The sequence below is a fragment of the Silurus meridionalis genome, chromosome 3 (assembly GCF_014805685.1).
Source record: "Silurus meridionalis isolate SWU-2019-XX chromosome 3, ASM1480568v1, whole genome shotgun sequence".
In the NCBI taxonomy this organism is placed as follows: domain Eukaryota; kingdom Metazoa; phylum Chordata; class Actinopteri; order Siluriformes; family Siluridae; genus Silurus; species Silurus meridionalis.
This window is the reverse complement of record NC_060886.1, coordinates 16,902,864-16,923,628: the sequence shown is the minus strand read 5'-3', so window position 1 is coordinate 16,923,628 and position 20,765 is coordinate 16,902,864. Positions and strand designations below refer to the sequence as shown.

The 20,765-nt window shown below is 36.7% G+C and overlaps 1 protein-coding gene across 1 annotated transcript; it reads right to left on the bottom strand.

Annotated features, from left to right (window-relative positions):
* Positions 1–12,347: 12,347 nt before the first annotated feature.
* On the bottom strand, positions 12,348–20,552 carry tnfsf11 (TNF superfamily member 11). Its single transcript, XM_046845768.1, has 4 exons — positions 19,785–20,552; positions 17,982–18,011; positions 14,042–14,168; positions 12,348–13,947 (listed from the first exon to the last, which is right to left on the bottom strand). Exons 1-4 carry the CDS (start codon positions 19,971–19,973, stop codon positions 13,526–13,528), a joined length of 768 nt encoding a protein of 255 aa, XP_046701724.1. The 5' UTR covers positions 19,974–20,552; the 3' UTR covers positions 12,348–13,525.
* Between the last annotated feature and the right edge of the window lie 213 nt (positions 20,553–20,765).

Genomic DNA, 20,765 nt, shown 5'->3' with positions numbered 1-20,765 from the left:
ATAATAAAAGCTCACTTCTAAGATTTAAAAAGTATTTCAGTAGTCTGAGGTAACTGAGGTTCAATCTAAGATCAAAACAGTTCCTAAGGGCATTTCCTGGTTTGCACTCACAAGTCTAAACACTGATTTATAATTTCACATTAGTGTTATAAAGAGAAACAGAACAAGACCAAAGCAGCACACAGATCACGGAACACATGATTGTTTTGCTGTATCCTGTACTGTGTATGAACTTACAGCTTTAGCTATTGCTCAATCCAGTACATGCAGTCATGAAAAACTGCAAATTGATGTTTTATCTCACACCAAGTGTGTAAGAGTGCAGGTGCGTATCAATGTGTGTGGTCAGGATCCTAATCCAACTATTACATCCTGCAGGATCTGGCTTTCCAAAAGCATCAAAGTTAATGGAATAGGAGAGCAGAGGCCTTTTCACCCGGCTCAAAGGAGCATACAATAGACTTTGCAATCACCAATAATTTTGGTACCACATGTTGACATTGAATCACGATTAATCATATTCAAGTGAAGGAAGGGCTGAATTTTGCACTTATTATGTTAATATATCCCCTTATTAAATAGGCCATTTCCTGTTATAGTTAGCATGCCTTTTGATCCTGTGTGTGTGTGTGTGTGTGTGTGTGTGTGTGTGTGTGTGTGTGTGTGTGTATACACTCTATACAAGAGTAGAGATGAGTGAATGTTTAATAGGGGGTTTCCAATGTCTAAACCTACACAAATGAAAGGAATCTGTTATCGCTAAGGACTGGATCTACAGGCGCATTTGACACATTATAAAACTGGACCTCAGAACTGTTTTTCTGGGCCACACAACCTCACAACCTGTGATTTGTACACAAGCCCAATAGTTCACATTCTCTATTCTGTAGAAACCTGCAGGACCCTGATTACTTTAGATGCAGTAAGGGGGATTTCCTGCAGTTCCTCCCATGAATTAGGTCACGGCATTACCCGTATCACAAAAGAATTCTAAGGAAAAAAATAATAACTACTATACATTTTTTTTTAAACCACTGAAAACACCCCAATGATCTGGATGCTATTATCCTTTAGCGTCAAAGACAATATATACTAATTTTCTTCAGTGGATCTTGTTTTTGACTGCTATTCAAACTACATGAAAAGGAAAGGTCACATTTGAAACTATGAGTAACACTTGTTGCAGTTTTTCCAAAATCATTTAAGTGGGAAAAAATAGGTTATGAAATACAGCTTAGCCATTTACAACAAAAACATGATCAAAACGATTACCTGTGTTTTTAAAATCCTAAAGGATGTGGCTTTATTACAAAAGGTCATATCATATTTCCGCTTCTGGACATAGATCAATATCGGCCTTTATTGGAAGGCGAGGATATTTAAGGTCGGTGAAGGACCTTAATGTGAACTGGAAAAGCATGCCTTTTGCAGGGCTGTAACATGCAGAAATCTCCACAACAACCACAACTGAGTCACTCTGCTTCCTGGGGAAAAATCGGCTCCATGAAAGAGAGACCATGCAGGCACGCCTTGGCTGCTGATGAACAGTGCTGACAGTTTGCTGACGTTTTTTTTTTTTTTTTTTTTTTTAACTCACACACTCTCTCTTACACATACACATACACCCACACAAGCAAATAAATTAACCAAGGATTGAGCAAAGTTTTGACTAATACTATAGTGTATTATGTGCAAAGTGAAATGTGTTATTCCTCTATAGGTACTCAAATTTTATGCCTTTACAACAATCTAAATCATGTATGCTACACTAGGAAATGGTATGTTGTAAATAGTGTCGACATTTTCCACTGATCAAAGGAAAACTGCTTTATTTTGTTAAAATTACTCAACAGCTTTCCTACATATACCGCACAAATGGTCTTTATGGTAAAATCGACTGCAGTTGGGCTTCAGAGAGAAGACATGTTTTCGGACTTGTCTTCCATCCAAAAGACATATACCCCTTATATACTGCTGAAACAGAAGCAGTGCAGCAGCATTTGTTCGATTGAAATTCTAACATCAATTACAAAAAAAAAATAATTATTCAGTCAATAAAACAATCTTTCAAAAAGTTAAATGGTCTGTTAATGATGACATCTGGGGCATTCTATGGGTGCTTTTTTAGGACTATGATCATGTGAAGGGCAATATTCAATATTCTTCAATGACAGTTTAAAGTAAGAGGGAAAAGTGGTTATAATATTCTTCAACTTCAGTTCAGTTTTGTCCCTTGGTGTTTAAGCGGATCTCCCCAATGCATGAAATAAGGCATAGACTAGGGTGCTGACACCACTTATAGTTCTTCACAGTGTGATTTAACATTAGAATTACAGACAATTTTATTTTGCTGGGAAAGTTATTTATCTCCACTGCTTCCCCACCAAGGGCAGGCCTCCAGCCTGAAGTCTACATGGGACCTGCACAGCTGCGAGACAAGCAAAATATTTGCTTTCTCTGGTCTGGCAAAGGCACAAAAAGCAAGGCCATAGCAAAAGCAATAAAACTGCCTGCTGATGCCCACACTTTGGTGCTCCAAGAGCCTTTTGAGAAAAATGGCTCTTCTGACTATTCGCTTGCTCTTGATTCTCATGGGTAACAGCAGACACAGCTACATCCTGACCTGATGAACTTCCTCTGCCCCAAGTCTTCACATTACTGAAAATGGACTGACTTCCCTTTGCCAGCATGTTTGAGGCATCACACTAACCTTCCTCTCATGGCGCAGAGAGGAGCACCTCATGCTGAAAACCACTAACGCATGGCTATGCGGCCACTTTGTGATGGAACCAGCGTGCAGCTAGTTTCCAAATTACAGGCTATGATAGAGCTGGAGACCAAGCATCAACAGTTTACTACTGATCTGCAGAGTGACGCTGTCATTAACTATGTCTTGTTCTGGCTGGATGAGTGGATTATAAGTTGTCATTTTGACTGGGCATGGAAGGCATTTGTAAAACGATTATTATTATTATTATTATTATTATTATTATTAACATTTTGACAACAAAACACTGCTGGATTATTTTACACAAATGGAACAGGGTGCTTTCTCTAGTCATTTATATTCAGTATTTCTTTTACAACAACTACAACACACTGCAAATTTAACTAAACACTATTGGCCATTTCTATTGGTTTAAACATTTGTATGAGGTTGTTAGAGTGAAAATAAGAATAATATAAACGACTGCAATGAACCCAGAAATAGAGGTCAGTTCGGTTTTACAAAAACATTCCATCAAATAAACTCAGTGACTTAATTTAGAAGTTGCACAGGACAAAGCCCTGACCATGCTGTGGTCTTCTGTCTCAGTAATATCCTCAATGATACGTCTGAACTCCCAACAGTATCCTAGTTTATTCACAGCGTAATCAGTTCAGGAGCCTGGGGGAGGCCTTTGACCAGAAGACAGTCAGACCACTTTCACAACACTGTAGCGAGTTATTGTGTAAAGTCCAATTTCAGGCAATTGTGGTATTCTACAGAAGCGAGTCTCCGAAGACCAAAATGGTCCAACTATACAATACAATGAAAAGAATGTTTTTTTTTTTTATTCGGCTAGATACCCACAATTAATTTTAAGCAAATAAAAATATAGGAAAACATACACTTTTTCCAAATTTCCATACTAGTGGTATGGCAATTTCTGAACGAGAATAAATCTGGGATGATAAATCAAAATTGTGAAATTAGCAAGTGAGGGGTTAAACTAATGTGTTTACTATAAACTGAATTTTGTTTTTTTTTAATATACCAAGATTGTGCTATGTTGTGATTTAAAACATACTATGATAAGCTCAACAAATCAGCGAGTTAAAAGCAAGCATAGAGAAATCCCACAATCCCATCAAGAGTCACGTAGTCAAACCAAGTGGCTTGGTTTTTCCAGTGGCTTGTTAATAAAATTATTTCCATTTGAATCCTTATCTGCCAAGACGATTTTTTTCCCTTGTAGGATCAAATATTACATTACATTGGGTGGGGAACTGTTGTGTACATAGTGCTGTCTGTGTATATTGAGATTAAATGACTTTAAGCCTGTATTATTAAAGTATTTACAATACATACAGTGTGTATCATATTTATGTACCACATCGTGTTTGTACAAATTGAAAATGAAAAATCACTCAACATCAATTCATCATAATTAATGTTTTTTTTTTTTAATACATTAGTGAAAATGTGTAACAGAGACATACACAAAAAGTATATAGTAGCATTCAGCTTATATGATTAGATTAGATCATGGGTTTCAACACAATCATGACATATGGAAGCCAGACATCCTATTCATCAAACTCACCACATCTATGAGCTTCCAAAGCAGCAGTGGCCACTCCCAAGAAAGTATGCACTCAATGAACTAATGCAAAACAATGCTGTCATGTCTGTGTTTACAGTCTGCCTCCTGATATCCTGAAGCAATTAGACTAATCATCATATTAATATCTAATATTTCCTCTCAGAAACCACATTTCAAGTACCCCAACCACCTGTTCTCAGAAATCATGCGATTCAGGACAAAATTGCTTTTTATTTTTTAAGAATCGCTTCTTATTCTTTTAATCTCGCCAGTATACATTTCCAGGTCTGCTGTAAAGTCTTTCCATGTTTGAAAAAGCACTGTGCATAATGAGGGTGCTAGATCAAAAGCAGAAAGGTTTGTGCCCAGCCTCTTAGTAGTCTGGTGCATGGTGCCATGAGAAATTAGCAATGTCTAGAGATGAAGAGGGGGTAAAGATCAATTAGAGAGTTTAGTCAACCTTAACTGAAGCTTTAGAAGAACTGCCAGCTCACCTAGCATGATCATTCAGCATCTGGAGCACAGTGTGGTGAAACAGGCACCAAATCTTGACCAGTGTTTAGCCTGACGCTCTCCACTCTGTGATTTGTTGAGTCATAGGGGAGAAGGACGGGACCACCTTTGTGACTGAAATGAACATATTTTTCTCACGCTATCTTTCCATATTCAGCATCACATTATTTTTTTATTATTATTATTTAGGAGCTGCAATGAATATGCCTCGTTTTTAAATGTGCCTATGTATAAAACAAAATAAATTCTTGTATCACATAGCTCGTGTTTAAAACAAATGCATGTGAAGCACCAACACGTTAAGATGCTAAACTGTGTTACGTTTATACAGTAAGCAATCGAGGTGACACAAATATGTGTCATCTGTGGTTTTATCTCGCCTATGTATGTCAAGTTCTTTGTTTATCTGCAGGATAAACATCTTTATGCAAAGGAAACAGTGTAACTGGAAAGCATGTGGTCAATTGTCAGTGTTTTAAAATGAGCAGTGAATCATTTGTTTGTAAAAACACCTAAGATGCAGTGTGTTTATAAATCAAAATACTTATGAGAGAGAAATGCATGCAAAGTGTCAAAGTGTTAATAGGTTGAATTTAAATAAAGTGTACCAAATGATGCTTTCAGTCACAAGCCATATGTAAATGAAGAAAGGGCTAGTATTTGAGTATCAAATTATTTTGCAGAAATATTCATATTATTGCTTATTATTTATTCAGTATTTATTTATCAAACCTAAAACGCATTTTATCTGATGGTCTTTAATGCTGCACTGCTTGCGTGCAAGTGTGTGGGGGGGAATATAGAAGGTGGAACATTCCAGTGGGCACAAAATTACAAGCATACCATGATGCCTGTTGTCAGATTTCAAGGCTTTTGTTTAAGTCTCTTCGATACATGTTGTAAAATGACTTAGGAAACTTGTCTACTCTGAGGTTTTCTCCCTCTTGCACGTCTGCCAAGATCACCAGAGAAGGCTAGTGATCTGTTTATGGAGGGATGCATATTTATGTGTGACCTGCAAGTGCAAGACAAAACAACAATCGCCTCATTTTTGTTTAGTAGGCTGCTGTACACAGCTGAACAAATGTTCACTGATTAATTTTCTATAACAGAAGCTTTTACAGTAGTTCAGTTGGAAGGTAAATTACAAGTTTATTAATGCACTCATTCTAATACAATAACAGTTTTATATTATACAGATTATTCACAGGGACCTGTAGTGGAAAATCTAGGCTGATAAGAAAATGATAAAAAAAAAATTTGTGTTATTAAACGATATACAATATGAAAATGTCTCATTAAATATGTAAATTTAATGAAAATACTTTTGTTTACATTTATGAAAGGAGTATTGTGCTTTGTAAGGGTTAATACACTTTATACCACAGTTGAACTTTCTAATTGATTTCAGGTATTCCATAATGATATGCTATATGTAACTTACACAAACAGTGTTTAGATACTAACAGCACTGTCCTTTACAATTAGCAGTGTTTTGACCAATACATCACCTCAAAACTTGAAATATAGAACATTCAAAACAACAGAAGATTTTCCATTTGATATGTTTGTCAAACCAGCTGTTGCAAAGAGAAACCATCTGAGCAAACAATAAAAAAAAGCTACAAACCTCCACTGTATGGAAACTTGTTAGACTCAATATAAACCTCATGTTAAGAACAGAAGATCTTTAACAGTGTATTTAGATTCAAGGGCACATAAATGTTGGAATTGGTGTGTATTATTCATGGTCTGTTTTTGTTTATTGATACTTAATATTTTCTATTCTAAATAGACCTTAAATGTCCTCTATACAAATGTCCTGTACATTGTGATTAAAGTGGCCTATCATTAGACTGCTGTTAACCTAAGTGTTAATATTAGCACTAGACCCTTCGGATGGAGTGGGCTTTTTAAAATAAGTGTTTGTGTGTTGAATTTTGCAGTAGTACAGCCGCTGCCATGGAGTTCATTACACACTCACAGTAATGACAAACAGATGTTAGCAGCTGTAATATACACCATAATAAGACATAACGAGACAGAGTGAATACTGCTCTACATCAAAGGGACATATATGGATACTGAAAGTCCTATATAATAGCTGAATTTGTCAATGTCAGTAAACAAATTTGCTTACAGTTTTCTTTTAATCTAACCCATACATCACAGACCACTTGATTGTCTGGGTAGGTCAGGAGACAGCTTAAGAAGACTGCAGGACAAGATGGCATTAGCCTGTATGTTTTAAAAACCTGCACCTGTCAGCTGTGTGGGATTCTGCATCATTCCAGTTTTGTGGAAGAAAGACGCTGATCTAAATTACTATCTACAGTATCTCATCACATCCCATGTGATACGGGTGCTGATTCATCTTAAAAAACGTGAATTCAGCACCGGACCCTCATCTGTTAAACTAGCAACCGAAGGTGAGAGTGGGTGATTCCATAACCTACCTGCTTCAGCATGCACAATTACTACATGATGGGGCCAAATATATCAGCATGGCTATGCAAAGAAACTGAATGAGCTAACAAGGGAAAGTTGGCATTGTTTCAGGCTGCAAACTGGACCGCCGGGTTTTGGAAAGTTGAAAGGTGGGTGGTGGCCAAAATGAAGGGAAGCATGGACAATATTAAATATCCCTCCATGCCATTCTGTCCAAAAGAGCTGCTTTTTTTAGAAGACCACAGCTAATCCTTAACTGATCTGACCCCACTCATTGCAAGTAGTGATGTGAACACTGAAGATGACAGCTATGTCTGCAAAATGCAGAACAACATTTTATGTAGGACCATTGTACATCCTTACACAGCACTTCCACTTCAAATATTTATAACTTTACTTATACAAACACTACTACAACTGCTCCTCCCTCGTGTCTACCATGCATTTTTTAACATGACAACCTGTAATAGATTTCATACAGTTAAATGTATATGTTTGTTCTTTCTTTTATGTGATAAAAGAAAGTATTGAGTTTATTGTGCACTTTAAAAGCCTTTAGAACTGTCAAGCCTTTGTCCTTCCTGTAGCTCTTCCGTTGTGATTGCTGTGACACCACATTTCCCCTTGGTGATTAATAAAGTATCAATCTATCTGGAAAAAAAAAGAATAAAAAAAAACACCCAAAAAATAGAATTGCCTATATATAGAAAAGGTGGTTGGGTAAAAAAAATGTTGTTTCTCAAGGACAGATATCAGCCAGAGTTAAGTAGTTTAGAGTATATTGAAGTAATGTACATATGTGTTTGTTCTGAATGAAGAATATATAAATATACAGCATGATATACATATTGTGACTAATTATAATAAAGATGGGAAAATGGACTTATGATGCCTCCTGAAAATCATTTTATAAAAAAAGATGTGATATAAATATTGTACAGGAACTGACTAAGCAAGTTTGAAGTATTTGTATCTAATCATCTTTGATGCAGCATTTTTGTGTTCAACAAATATGGTGGACAATTTGCATCATGCAAGCCTTACTGCCATGCTGGATGCTCTCTAAAATCAGATGCTATCAGACCTGACACATACTGTAGAGGGAAAAAAAGCTAACTGGGACACATGTAGATGATACAGATATAGATAAGATCACAAATGTGCATCCTGCAGGTCTGACTGATATTTATAAGGTTTTGTTTAATGATAAGATCAATGATACTATCAAATCTGTTGCATAGCTGGAATGTATGTGTACTGTGAATGTTTGTTTCCTTGTACTCATTTGATACAGATATAGATATGATTACTAACAGAAATAAAAATCATATTTATCACCTAATCTGTTCCAAAGAGCACAGTTTAGGATTAAGTGTAAAGGTTATGAGAAGATGGAATGGAGAGATTAAAAAAAAAAGATTCTGGGAATCTTTAATCTAAGATGAGCTGAAATAGTGTGGTTTGCCATCAGCAATTAACAATCTACATGTCTACACTTGCTGGGAGTTTGGAATGAAATTAGTATAGATATTGGACATGGTTGGCATTGCAAATGTTTTTCATTAATGGACTGTAACCTGATTATGAATATTGTAAGCTGTAGGATATTTCAGGATTAAAGGATTAAAAAGAAGACACCAGCCTTCTTTTTTTGTCTATATGGTTCCTGTCATGGATGAGACTGTGCACCTAGAAATCATTCATTCATTTATTCATTCATTCATTATCAGTAACTGCATATTCTTATTAAAGCTGAAGATCTGGAGCCTATCCTAGGAACTAAGGATAAAAAACTGAAATTGACCCCAGATGGGGTGGCAGTCCATCATACTCACCACACATAGGAGCAAATTAGAGTAAACAATCAGCCTACTGGAACGTACAGAGAGATAGGAGAAAACTAAAGAAGGAACCCGAGAGGAACCCCACAGAGATCATACAAAACTAGTATACATTAGAATGCTCAGGATGGGACCCTGGAGCTGTATGAATGTGGCACTGCTATTAGCTGCACTACAGCTTCCCATTTCCCACAGGCATAAATAAACTGCATGCTCTGAACACTTTATGTTAGCTAATATAATGCCCTTAATGGTGAATGCAAGTCTGAAATGACAAGTAATTTTTAATTAATCTGCAATGTGTACAGCAGCTTCTTGTACAGTATATTCAAAAACAGGCACTAATCAAATCTAAAATATCAGTTGACTCTCTACCACTCAGTATATACTAATCTGCCCAGTTCAAGTGATTAAAACATGCATATGCAGACAGCTTTAACAGAAGCCGGGCAATAATCTCTCTTGCTTTGAAGAAGGAAGCCCATAATTTCTGGATTGCTTTAAGATAACATCATCATGGATGGATCGGCAGGGGATTCCCTCTCTCTAACTTCCTTCATTTCTTACTGAAATAACAATGAAGCATCACTTATAATTGTCAAGGGACATTAAATCCACATAAATCTTTTAATTGGTGCAATTGCAATTATCTTTCTAATGTCATCTAAAGTATCACCTGCAATCCATACTTTTTTCATTTAGGTTCTTCTTGGATTTTATAACCATTTAACCCTTAACCTCCAGAGATCCTTGAGTGGCTCAATTTTGTACTCTTTGAGCTACATATAAACCCTTTTTTATGTGTATATTATACAATAATATATACAATCATATTTTGCTCTAAGAAGCATATGTTAATAGGAACCTGAAGTGCATTGGACACCATATTGTGTCCAAAGAGTAGATATCACAGAAAAAAGGTTACTTGTAGTATAACTATTAAAGTGAAAGATGTGGTGAAACCTATAACCAACCAATGTGGCTTGTCTGAGAGACAGTTTTGTGGTAACTGGGTGTTGGCAACAATACACCTGACCATTAAATCACGGCATGAAAGTTTACATAACAAGCCGATTACACAGATATTGTCACTACTTACTTACTACTTATGGCAGCATAAACAAGAAATAAATATATTATACCAAGTAAATCTTTACTTCAGTTGCTATCTATTAAAACCCGGTCAAAAAATATAACATTTAAATGTGCACATACGCTAATTGTTGATCACAAAAAGCATTTGCATGCTGTGATATCTAGCAAAGGGGGGAAAACAAACAATGAGATAGTAGTGTGTCTTTACTGGTGTCATTACTAATTAGGCACAATTTTATTTTATATTTTTAAAATTAATTAAATATCAAGTAACGTTTTATGTTGTATATATATATATATATATATATATATATATATATATATATATATATATATATATATATATATATACACAGACAAAGTTTGGACACCTGCTCATTCAAAGAGTTTTCTTTATTTTCATGACAACTCTTTGAATGAGCAGGTGTGTCCAAACTTTGTCTGTACTGTATATATATATATATATATATATATATATATATATATATATATATATATATATATAGCTGCAATGGTGATGCTGATTAAACAAAAAAGTTGTTTAGCCCTGATAATGTACAGCACATTAATATGTCATTTTTTTTACTTTTTGTTATCTTAAATTGCTTTACTTTCATAGTAACTTAACTAACTTTCTGCTACAAGAGAGACTGGGTCTGTTTAGTTAGAATTCATGTTGGCACTGTTGCTTTTGTAAAGATTTTATATGATTATATAATTAAAAAATGTTTCTATATAAGTAATGCCAATAAAGACATTGTTTTCCAAGGATGGTGTGAAACAACTTTAGTGACCTACAAAGAGCCCTGACATCAACCCAAAGCTTTTATCATAAACAATGCCTGCAGCCCAGACTCCTCACTGGATATTACCAATGGGCACAAATTTCCCCATTAAAGAAAAGCCTTTCAGTGAGTAGAGTTAATTTTAACAGCTAAGTCTCGAAAATCAACAAATTACATGAGTTGTTAGGTGCCCACCAAGTCACCAAGTCATCAGGAAGTAGTCAAAAACACATCAGCCAGTCTTTGTTCTCGGCTTTGATGGATCACACAGATTGGAACTGTGCTGTCCAAGGTCCTGAAGCTTATGGGCACACAACCCGAGGTCAGTACAGAGGCCTGTAATGTGTTTGCCCAAACATGAACTTTTGGTTAGAGCTTTCTGAAATGTGGCACGGAACAAAAATAACCAATGCTTAGTCAGCAAAGGAGGCATGTGTGAGAGTGCAAGCTTCTAAGTAACCTTAATGTGCATAACAAGCTCACAGCTGCACCATAAAGTCTACCTTAAAGCTATTTTCAGCCCACCACAGAATCCCATAAAAACATTTACAAATCGTATAATGTATCAATGCTTCAGGTTCTGCTGACAAAAGCACCAGTTGGTAATAAAACATTCATTCATAGTTGGGGTGGATGTGGTGCCTAACAAATCATTATTCTGAAAAACTCACCTATTCGTGACTGAAATCTATCAGAGAAATATGGAAAGCATCAGCTGCCTTCCTGGATGTACTTAGGATAGTAAATCAGCTTTATTAGCTTTAAACAGCTGGGTTTTATTACCTATATGACACATTTCTTTTAAATATAAAAAGCACAGGGGAAAATGAGTGTAACAGCTTGAGAAAACAATGCGCTTAGTGCTTTGTAGGCATGAAAGACCTTTGTCAATGACTTGACTTCACCTTACATGGACAAGGTCTCTTCATGGACATGGTCTCACATGATAATTTTGATATAGTTAGATGGAAGTAAAGTAGGAACATTGCTTATAGACCAAGCAATTACTCTCACTCACAAGACATTAAAATCAATCACCCTCATGTACTGGAGAACTCACTGAATGCCAGTGTATGCCATTGTTTGCTGAATGACATGCTATTCCTGTAAAACAAAAGTTAAGCAGCACATTTCCACAAATTAGCTTTTAACTCAAAGCAAAACCAGAAAAACACATTTTTGAGCATATTTAGAAAAGTATTTTATTAGTTAGAATGATATAAATAAACAATACTATTAAACAAAACATTTGATATGAAAAAATCCTTAAAATTTTAAGTTTGAAATTCAAAATGGATGTAAAATCAATGCTGCTTTGAATGAGAGTTTGTGCACAGAATTGTCAAATACAAGATACATAAATACAAAGTTTCTTTATTGAGAAACCACTCGAAATAAAGTTTAAAAGAAGCCCTGTGCTTCCATCATTTGCAGAAAAAAAGCGCATCTACAACTGACCAACAGTCAATGCGTGTCATCCAAAACCTGTGTAAAGAATTGAGCTTAGGCAGACATACACACTGTACAAGAGTTTGAGAATAAGACAGAACATTTTACAAATGTCCATCTTTTTCATCATAAAAATAAATAAATACATTTAGTGCATTTTCTCATTTTCTCCTAAAGAAGTGAAATGAAAAACAACTCTTTAAATTAGCATGTACCAAACTCAGTTTGGTTCACTGTATTCATGTTGATCTATTTAGCTCTCACAATGACTAAAAGACAGTCCAGCTATCTTTGATATTCTTTTGTTTTCTCAAAGAAATTTCGTATAACCTAAAAAAAATTCCCATTAATATATCCAGGTTAGCATGATGCAGACCTTTGACAGGCTTTTTGTTAATCTTCTAAAGTTGCATTAAATTGGGAGATCAGTGCCAAATCTGCTCGAGGACTTCAGCTTGCTAAACCATGACTAAAATTTAAGTTGAAGGTTTTAAACAGTGGTTTGCAGATCAGAGAGGACTGTACTGCATATGCATTTTACCTGCTTAATATACCTGTTTTAACTCTTGAAACGTTGGTTATTAGTATACAAAACAAAACCCAGTATAGAGTGTCGCGAAACTGGAACAAAAACATTTCCACAAGTGACCACCTATTGCCGCTGTAGCAGTGCCAAAATCTGACCGTTACTTACAGCAAACCCTTGAGCTTGTAACGACCCTGGGTAATTATCAGGTGTCATATATCTTAAATTTAACACTCGCAAACAAACAGAGCTTGCCTCAGTTTGTTACTGCAAGGTTGTCCAAAAGTATAGAGAGCAAGTGAAGTCCATAGTGAAGTAGAAATGCCGTCTTATCCGACTGTGGCAGTTAATGTTAACATGCCAAAACTTTTAGAACAAAATGAACAGTAAGAATTCTGATGTGCCCTTAATGATGTACAATATAAATCAATATTGAAAAAAAAAGTCAGAAGTCAGTGATCTAAAATATAAGTGCTCAGTGGTTCTTGGTCATGTTGAAATTGTTCATAAGGTTGTAAAATGTGCATAAAACCAGTTCAGTAGCAAAAATAAAAACAAAAGTCAGGTGCTCAATTTAAAAACACCAAAGTAAGTCCCCTCTGGCTCTGGATCCAACAGCCATGAATTGGACACGTTGACAAAAAGGCCGTCGCTTTGTTTCAACTGGACACTTCTCCCCTGTTGCACACAGTACATGTTATACTTCGGGTCACTAAAATTAAACGTAGCACCGCTCTTTGAAAGCAGCACGGGTTTGAGTTTTGTCTGGGTGTGACTCTCATGAAAAATATACTGAATCAGTTGGACGTTGCTAACATCCTGCTTCTTTGAGGCATGATCAGGGGCGTACCGAAAACAGGTCTTGGCATACATGTAGTACAATCCTTGTTCCTCCATCACAAATCGTCCATCGTGGTATTTGACCTTTTTCAGAGTGCCGTGAAACTGGTTCCAGTGGACAGTGGTCAAAACATTGGGGTCGGCTGTAAATTCAATTTAGGAACAAATCAAATTAAAATGAAAACATCAATGTTAATTCAAATGTTTGGATCGAACAGAATAGTAGCATTTGCTTACTGCTTGCGAAATCCATGGGGGTCTTGACAGAAAGGTGCGCTATGGGGGTTGGATCTTTTTTTCTGGATCTTTCCTTTTTCTTGATCTCTTTGAATGGATCAGCAATTATAGGTTCAGAATGAACTTCCTAAATAAGGGCAGAAAAAAGGTATGGAACTTGGTAAGAAAAGAGGAACAATATGACCTGTTCATAGCTTTCATAAACATGTGCTTGAGTCATAGAACTGTTATTAAGACATAGAGCTGATAGAACAATCATTAAACAAAAGCCATTATTAAAGGTTCAGCAGGAATAATCTTTAAATGGAATCCCAAGAATCAGTGAACACATTCCCAACTGTGTATAACTTTATACTGATTGATGGTTAAGATATTATGCTAAAACTTTAACATGTAAATTACATAATAAAACTAAATCCATGAGCTGTCATATGTGCCATAATTTGACACATTTAAGAACACAGATCATAGAAAATTCTGTGGAAATTCAGGTGGCAATAATGGGAAATACGTTTTCAATTATGGCGGCGTTATTCTTTTATTAAGATCATTCTACTTTACAATCATTTCACTGGAATTACCGTTCAATTAAAGTCTCTACTGATGTTACTGTAATACTAAAGTACCACCTACTAAGTACTGTAAACCTAAATGTTTTTTCACCACATCATTGAATCATGCTAATACTTAAAGAAACAATATAATTAATCAATAGTGTCCAATTTCTCTCAGTTATACTCAATTCATTGATTTCTGCAACCAGAAAAACTAGATGCATAGGACATTTGCAAAAATGTTAACACTAAGTATATACAAAGGTCATGGTCTAAATGGCTCTTTAGCTAAAGCAGCACGTGTTGTGTGATGGAAGAGGATATTATGTGGCCACATTTGGCTTGTGACTGACTTGGATTAATTTCCTGTAACAGTGCGTCTTAATGAGACTGGCTCTGGTCTTTGTTATGATGTCTCTCGGAGAAAACAAATGTCAAATTGCAACCAAAGCGCATGTGAAAACACACAGAGCGTGCTTTTTGTTTTCCATGGAAAACAGCTAATTTTGCACCTTTGCCTTTACAAATATGGAAACAATGTTGAGATTTTCCACATGGATGAGTTTATTAAACAAGAGATGGAGGGAGAGATAAAAGAAAGCTGAGCTGAGTGTAAAGTTTAGACTAAAATGTATACCATCTTGAAAATTTGTTTTAATACACAATCCACTATCAAGATCATCTGTTGTGCGATTACTGTTAATTTGTGGCTATTCTTTAGCAAACAATGAAGCTGAAAATTAAAAATACATTGGTTTCTGCATAAACAACCATAAACTGGACAACCTAAAAACGACTAACTGTACTTACTTTTTAATGCTAAAATGGTTCTAGTGCTCTAATTTCACTATACTTTTAATGTCTACTTATGCAATTCATCATCTGCCCTGGGCTTCAATTATAAGCAAGTTTCGACTAAACAGGTTTTCTTGTTTTTTTTTCTTCTTCTCAGGACAGGGATGAAATATGCATTATATCATCACGTGATACAGATGAGATAGAGATGGCACATTCCTTTAACTTTAAAAACTCTCAAGGGTGATTAACTAAGGAATGCTACAGTTTTTTGGCTTGGATGTTTGGCAAACAGCCAAAGTTCACAGTCACATGCACTCTCTGTAAACAAGGAACTTCACCTGAGAAATGCTGGAATAATTTGGTTAACAATACTGCACCTCCACCTCAGTGAACAAAAAAATGAATAGGAAACTCAAGAAAGACTTTTAAGACTTTTTTTGAGTTTACTTTACTGCTCTGGCTACCTGTATATTACATTTGATTTTTCCATTTTAAATACATGGAAATCTATATAGAGTTTTTTTAAATAAGATTTTATATTATATAGGTTGTTTTAAATTTTTAGATTTATTTCTTTGGACTAAAATTTATAAGCATTATGTGGGTGGATTTAAGATAGACCAAATGTGCGTGATGTACTGCTAAAATGGATTACTAGAAAGAAAGAAAATAAAATGATGGTGACAGTAAAGGCAGAGGGCATGGTCAATAAAAAAAAAACAACAGGGTTTTCCAGGGTCTCCAATTTAAAAATATGTATTATTAAAATGTATTTGTAAATATGCTGATCCCATTGTTTCATTAAATAATTAATGGCAGTAGCCTTTAAAAATTCTGCAGTACTTCTAGTCAGCTCTGTCCAAACAGAAATGTGTGCATAGATTCATGAATTTTAAAAACATTGTTCTAGTTTTATGATTACTATATCATCAAAATCTCACGTTGTTTTCTTAAGAATAGTATAATGAATGTTCTATTTTAGTGTGTGTTAAGAACAAATAACAAACATGAAAAAGAAAAAAAAAAAAAAAAAAACCCAAAAGCGTTTCCCTGTATTCATACTTTCATTTTTAAATAAAACCCTGCGACGCATTCCAGTGTAAGTTCTGAGAGAAACTGAGTGTTTCCAGTGAAACCTATGGGAAAGGCATGGTACTGCACTAAAACTGACCTGACATGAAATGATCCAGATTTTAGCACATATATCATTTAATGGTGTTGATGGTTGCAGAGTGTTAAAATGATTCAGGATTACAATACATAATTACAGCCAATTTGCAGTTTATGAAGTGAAAGACCAGGTAATGACATTTGGAAAAGCTGCATTAAAACCAACAGCTATGGAACTAAATCTCAGTCATGACTGCTGTGCTCAAATGTGACAACTGTTTCTGAAATACAATACTATGTTGTTTGCAAAGTTTTTTTTTTTTTTTATAGCAATCATTCCACAGTCAAGACAACAGCTACAATTGTGACTAAAAGCTTTGATTAACTGTTTTCTATGCAGTGTTCTGGACCCTATTCAGCTACAAACATAAGGGTTTGGGCGGACCACAAACAAAGTGTAGGCCAGTATATACAACTTTGTACCGCACTTGAGAAATAAAAAACAGAACGAGAGACATCGCAGATTTCAGCACTAGCTTTTTAGCGTTTTTCTTAGAAGAAATATCTGCGGCTATGCAAACTGTCACACTGGCGGTTCGTAGTGAAAGAGCATGAACAAGAACTCATTGCTCAAATGCTTATAAACATAATGAGATAATTTACTATTATTCCCAGGCAGTGTGGGTGGTTCAAGCCAGTCTTACTAAGTGCCTACTAAGTTTTATCGACAGTGTCATAAATAGGAGCTGCAAAATAAAGACCTCTAACATTTTTGACATGGTTCCCATGTAACCCCATGCTGCACCTGCACTCTTATGCTAGTAATTAGTGTCAGACATTATGAGGCCATTAACAAAGCTACATGCAAAGCATTACATTTCTCTTCCATCATTGCGCCACTAAGAAGGAATTGGACGCATCAGCAAGGAGAGCACCTCATATTTTTTGTGTATAAACCAGCCCCAGGTTATGTAAACATGCCTCCTTGTATTAAATCTCGGCAATGAAGCCGATGACATGAGTGTTCATTCCTCGCAGTAGTTATCCTGACAGACAGCAGGCCCAAGCTCTTTGGCTTGACCTTTACACAGGCAGCCCCAACCACCACAGTTAAGGAAATGTTTTACAGCAGCTGCGGTATGTAGCTCAATGTTTATCTACTGCTTTAAACAAATTATAAGAAAACAGTGGCTCCAAGCCTGTACGAGAGCAGTGAGAATATCTTGGACGTCAAGGAAAGACGAGCATCAGATCTACCAAGCTAAATACCAATATATATATATATCACCATTTTTAGTTTGCGTGGAATGTAAGAGCACTAGTAGTTCATGGAAATGACTCATTTTTAGCAAGCTGAACAGAAGTTGACACCAAAGCTGCATACTTGCAAATAAAGATAAGAACCCCTTTTGTGCAAGGAGTAACTCTTCTGTGGCGTAATCAGTAAAACATCAGTAAAATCACACGCAGTCACTCACCTCTATAGGCTGAGCTGAAGAAAGGTCAACCTGCAAAACAACAAACATAATTCAGTCCTGTATCTGCATTCAATCATGTGCTGGTAAAATGGCTTGTAAAATGTGCTTAATACGGTGGGCTTGCATGCTTTGTCATTTGTATGAACTTCTAAAAAAAAACACACATTTTGTTCAGAGGGCAAACCTGAGACAGATGTGTCGATGTTTCCTAGAAGAGATTAGATGACCAAAAACTTTTTGATCTAAGCAGAGGTTAGGGGGTATTTCAGTCTATTCTAGGAAGGCAAAACGACTGACTGCAAAATCATATGAACACCTGGGTACATGGTAATGGCTGTGATTAAAACTATACGAGCCAAAGCAGGCTCAGTACCCAAGGTGAGAGTGTCCATGACTCATTGTATGCCGCATGCAGGTTGAGTGGGATGTGTGAGAATTAGTATTGAATTACATTCATTATCCTCTTGTGTCAAGACGGCCGTTTTTTCAAGTAACACGGGAAAAAATGGAGAAGCAGTAACTAAAAAATATCAGCCAGAGAAAATAAAATAATCAGCAATTTTCATCTGAATTTGTTCCTGCATCCATTTTCCAAAGGCAATCCGAAGTGTGTGCCAAGTACAACTGAAATTTATCTTCTGTCTGTTACTTGGGCTCTCCCCCCAGGACAATAAAACGCTTCTCACACACTCATACAGCACTATTCCAACCAAAACCTCCCAACAATAGATTGACAGTAAAGACTCATAAACAGGGGGAAGCTGGTCTTGATTAAGATTTATAACATGTGATAGGCCTGCCCATGTTTGTGTGAGGGAGAGTGTGCGAGTGTGTGTGTGTGTGTGTGTGTAAATATGCATATATGAATAGGGAGCTGGGACCTGAAATGCTAAGAACTGATATGATGTTGTGCATGTTTTTGTTTGATTGTTTGTTTAGGGATGGAAAGCACATACAACATATATAAAGGACTTGTTAGGTCCAGATTTATGCACAGATCTTTATAAGACATCCTCCACCATGAAATGCATTTTTTCGCTCTCTCTCCCGTTTTCTTTCATGTGTCATTGTTTATAGAAAAGGTGATTTCCCAAACTTTTCCTCTCCCACACAGGCATCCTTTAGCACCGTGAAAGCACAGCAGCCTCCATGCTTGAGAAATCACAGACGCACAGACTCCTTCTGGCTTTTTTTTCTAAAGTTGCATGAAAGCTTTGAACAGTTCCGAGGTGTGAGCTCGCGCAAGGAGCGACACCGCCAATACAGCGGCAAACGCGATTATCGAGTCGGAAAATCAAGCTCGTGCTCACAGCGCGCGTGCCAACAGCACAAACCAGGGAGGCGACACGACATGCTGCTCGCGCTCTTTTCGGAGAACTCGAACGGGGCGAACACGTTGCCTGAAGATGATGTTAAAAAAAAAAAAAAAGATAGAAAGAAAAAAAAGAAGAAAACTTCTAAGCGAAACATACAGACTGAGATAAGCGTCAACCGCCATTTCCAGTTGTGTTCTGCACAGAGTCACTGCGATTCACAGCACAGGACACGCAGGTAGAAACGAAACCGCGCGACCTAGAAATGCACACACGCAAACACGCGCACGGTGAGAAACGTCCTGCACACACACATACGACAACACCAAATGTTGTGCAATCGCCTCAGCCTTTCCTGAAAGTTTTTAGATAAAGAAATGAAAAAACAAAGTCACGCAACTTCAAGGTCGACAGAGTTGCAGCGATCTGAAGCGCGCCACGGCCGGGCTCGTGCTGGGGTGCTACTCAGAGAAAGTGCGGCTCGACTCACCTCGCGCAGATAACCGGTCAAGTGCAGCAGAATTGTGACACTGGACGCGACCTGCAGCAGTCCCATGACGGCCAGCGTGCCGAAAATCAGCGGCCTGTGGGTGCTCTGAGTCGGCGGCTGGAAGCGTGAACCCCCTTGCTCCATGTCCATATGGTTCCGCAGGTAACCGCGATAATCATTAGCTGCCATGAGCGCGCGCTTCTAATAGCCTCCTCGGTGCAGGAAGTCGCTAATGTGCGCGGATTGCTATATAAACGGTGGGTGGGCAAAGCGGCCGCGCGGCTGTTCCCACACTCAGCCAATCAGATACCAGCGGACTCGGGAGCTGCACAGTACGTTTACAACCTCGGTGACTCTCTCATGGATATTTACACTTAAAAAAACACACAAAATTCTCACAAGGGTACACCTTCTGTACCTGAACTACATGACGATATAAATATAGTGTAACTACAGGCGATTTCAAAGTCCACTGATGTATATTTACATGGTAGACTTTACTGCACGTAAAACATACACCAAAAGTACAACAGATTCCCCCTTGAGCATACAAGAGACAAGAAAGATACACACTGAAGGTATAAGGTGCACATCTCTGAAGGAACACCATCCCATGGACGCTGAAACAATTCAGTACTTTTTTGAGTCTACAGATGCAATATTAAATGCTGTTCATTACTATTAATGCAAATGATAATGCCTTTATTATAGGTTTTTGTATTAGTATTTTCTAATATATACAGTAACCAGCACTGATATTTTGGCTTTTGTTGTAGCCAGAGTCTGAGAAATAAAAAGCCACTGAGCTGTTCTTCCCATGTCTCCATCCATAGTACACCTCTCATTCGATTTATTAATGTACAGAGTGAACTTTCAAAGTGTAACGCTACAATGGGGGGTTTGTAACATAAAATCTTTTAAAGGTAAATTATATCATTATCAGGTGAACAATACGCTACAATAAAACAATGGTAGTACCCC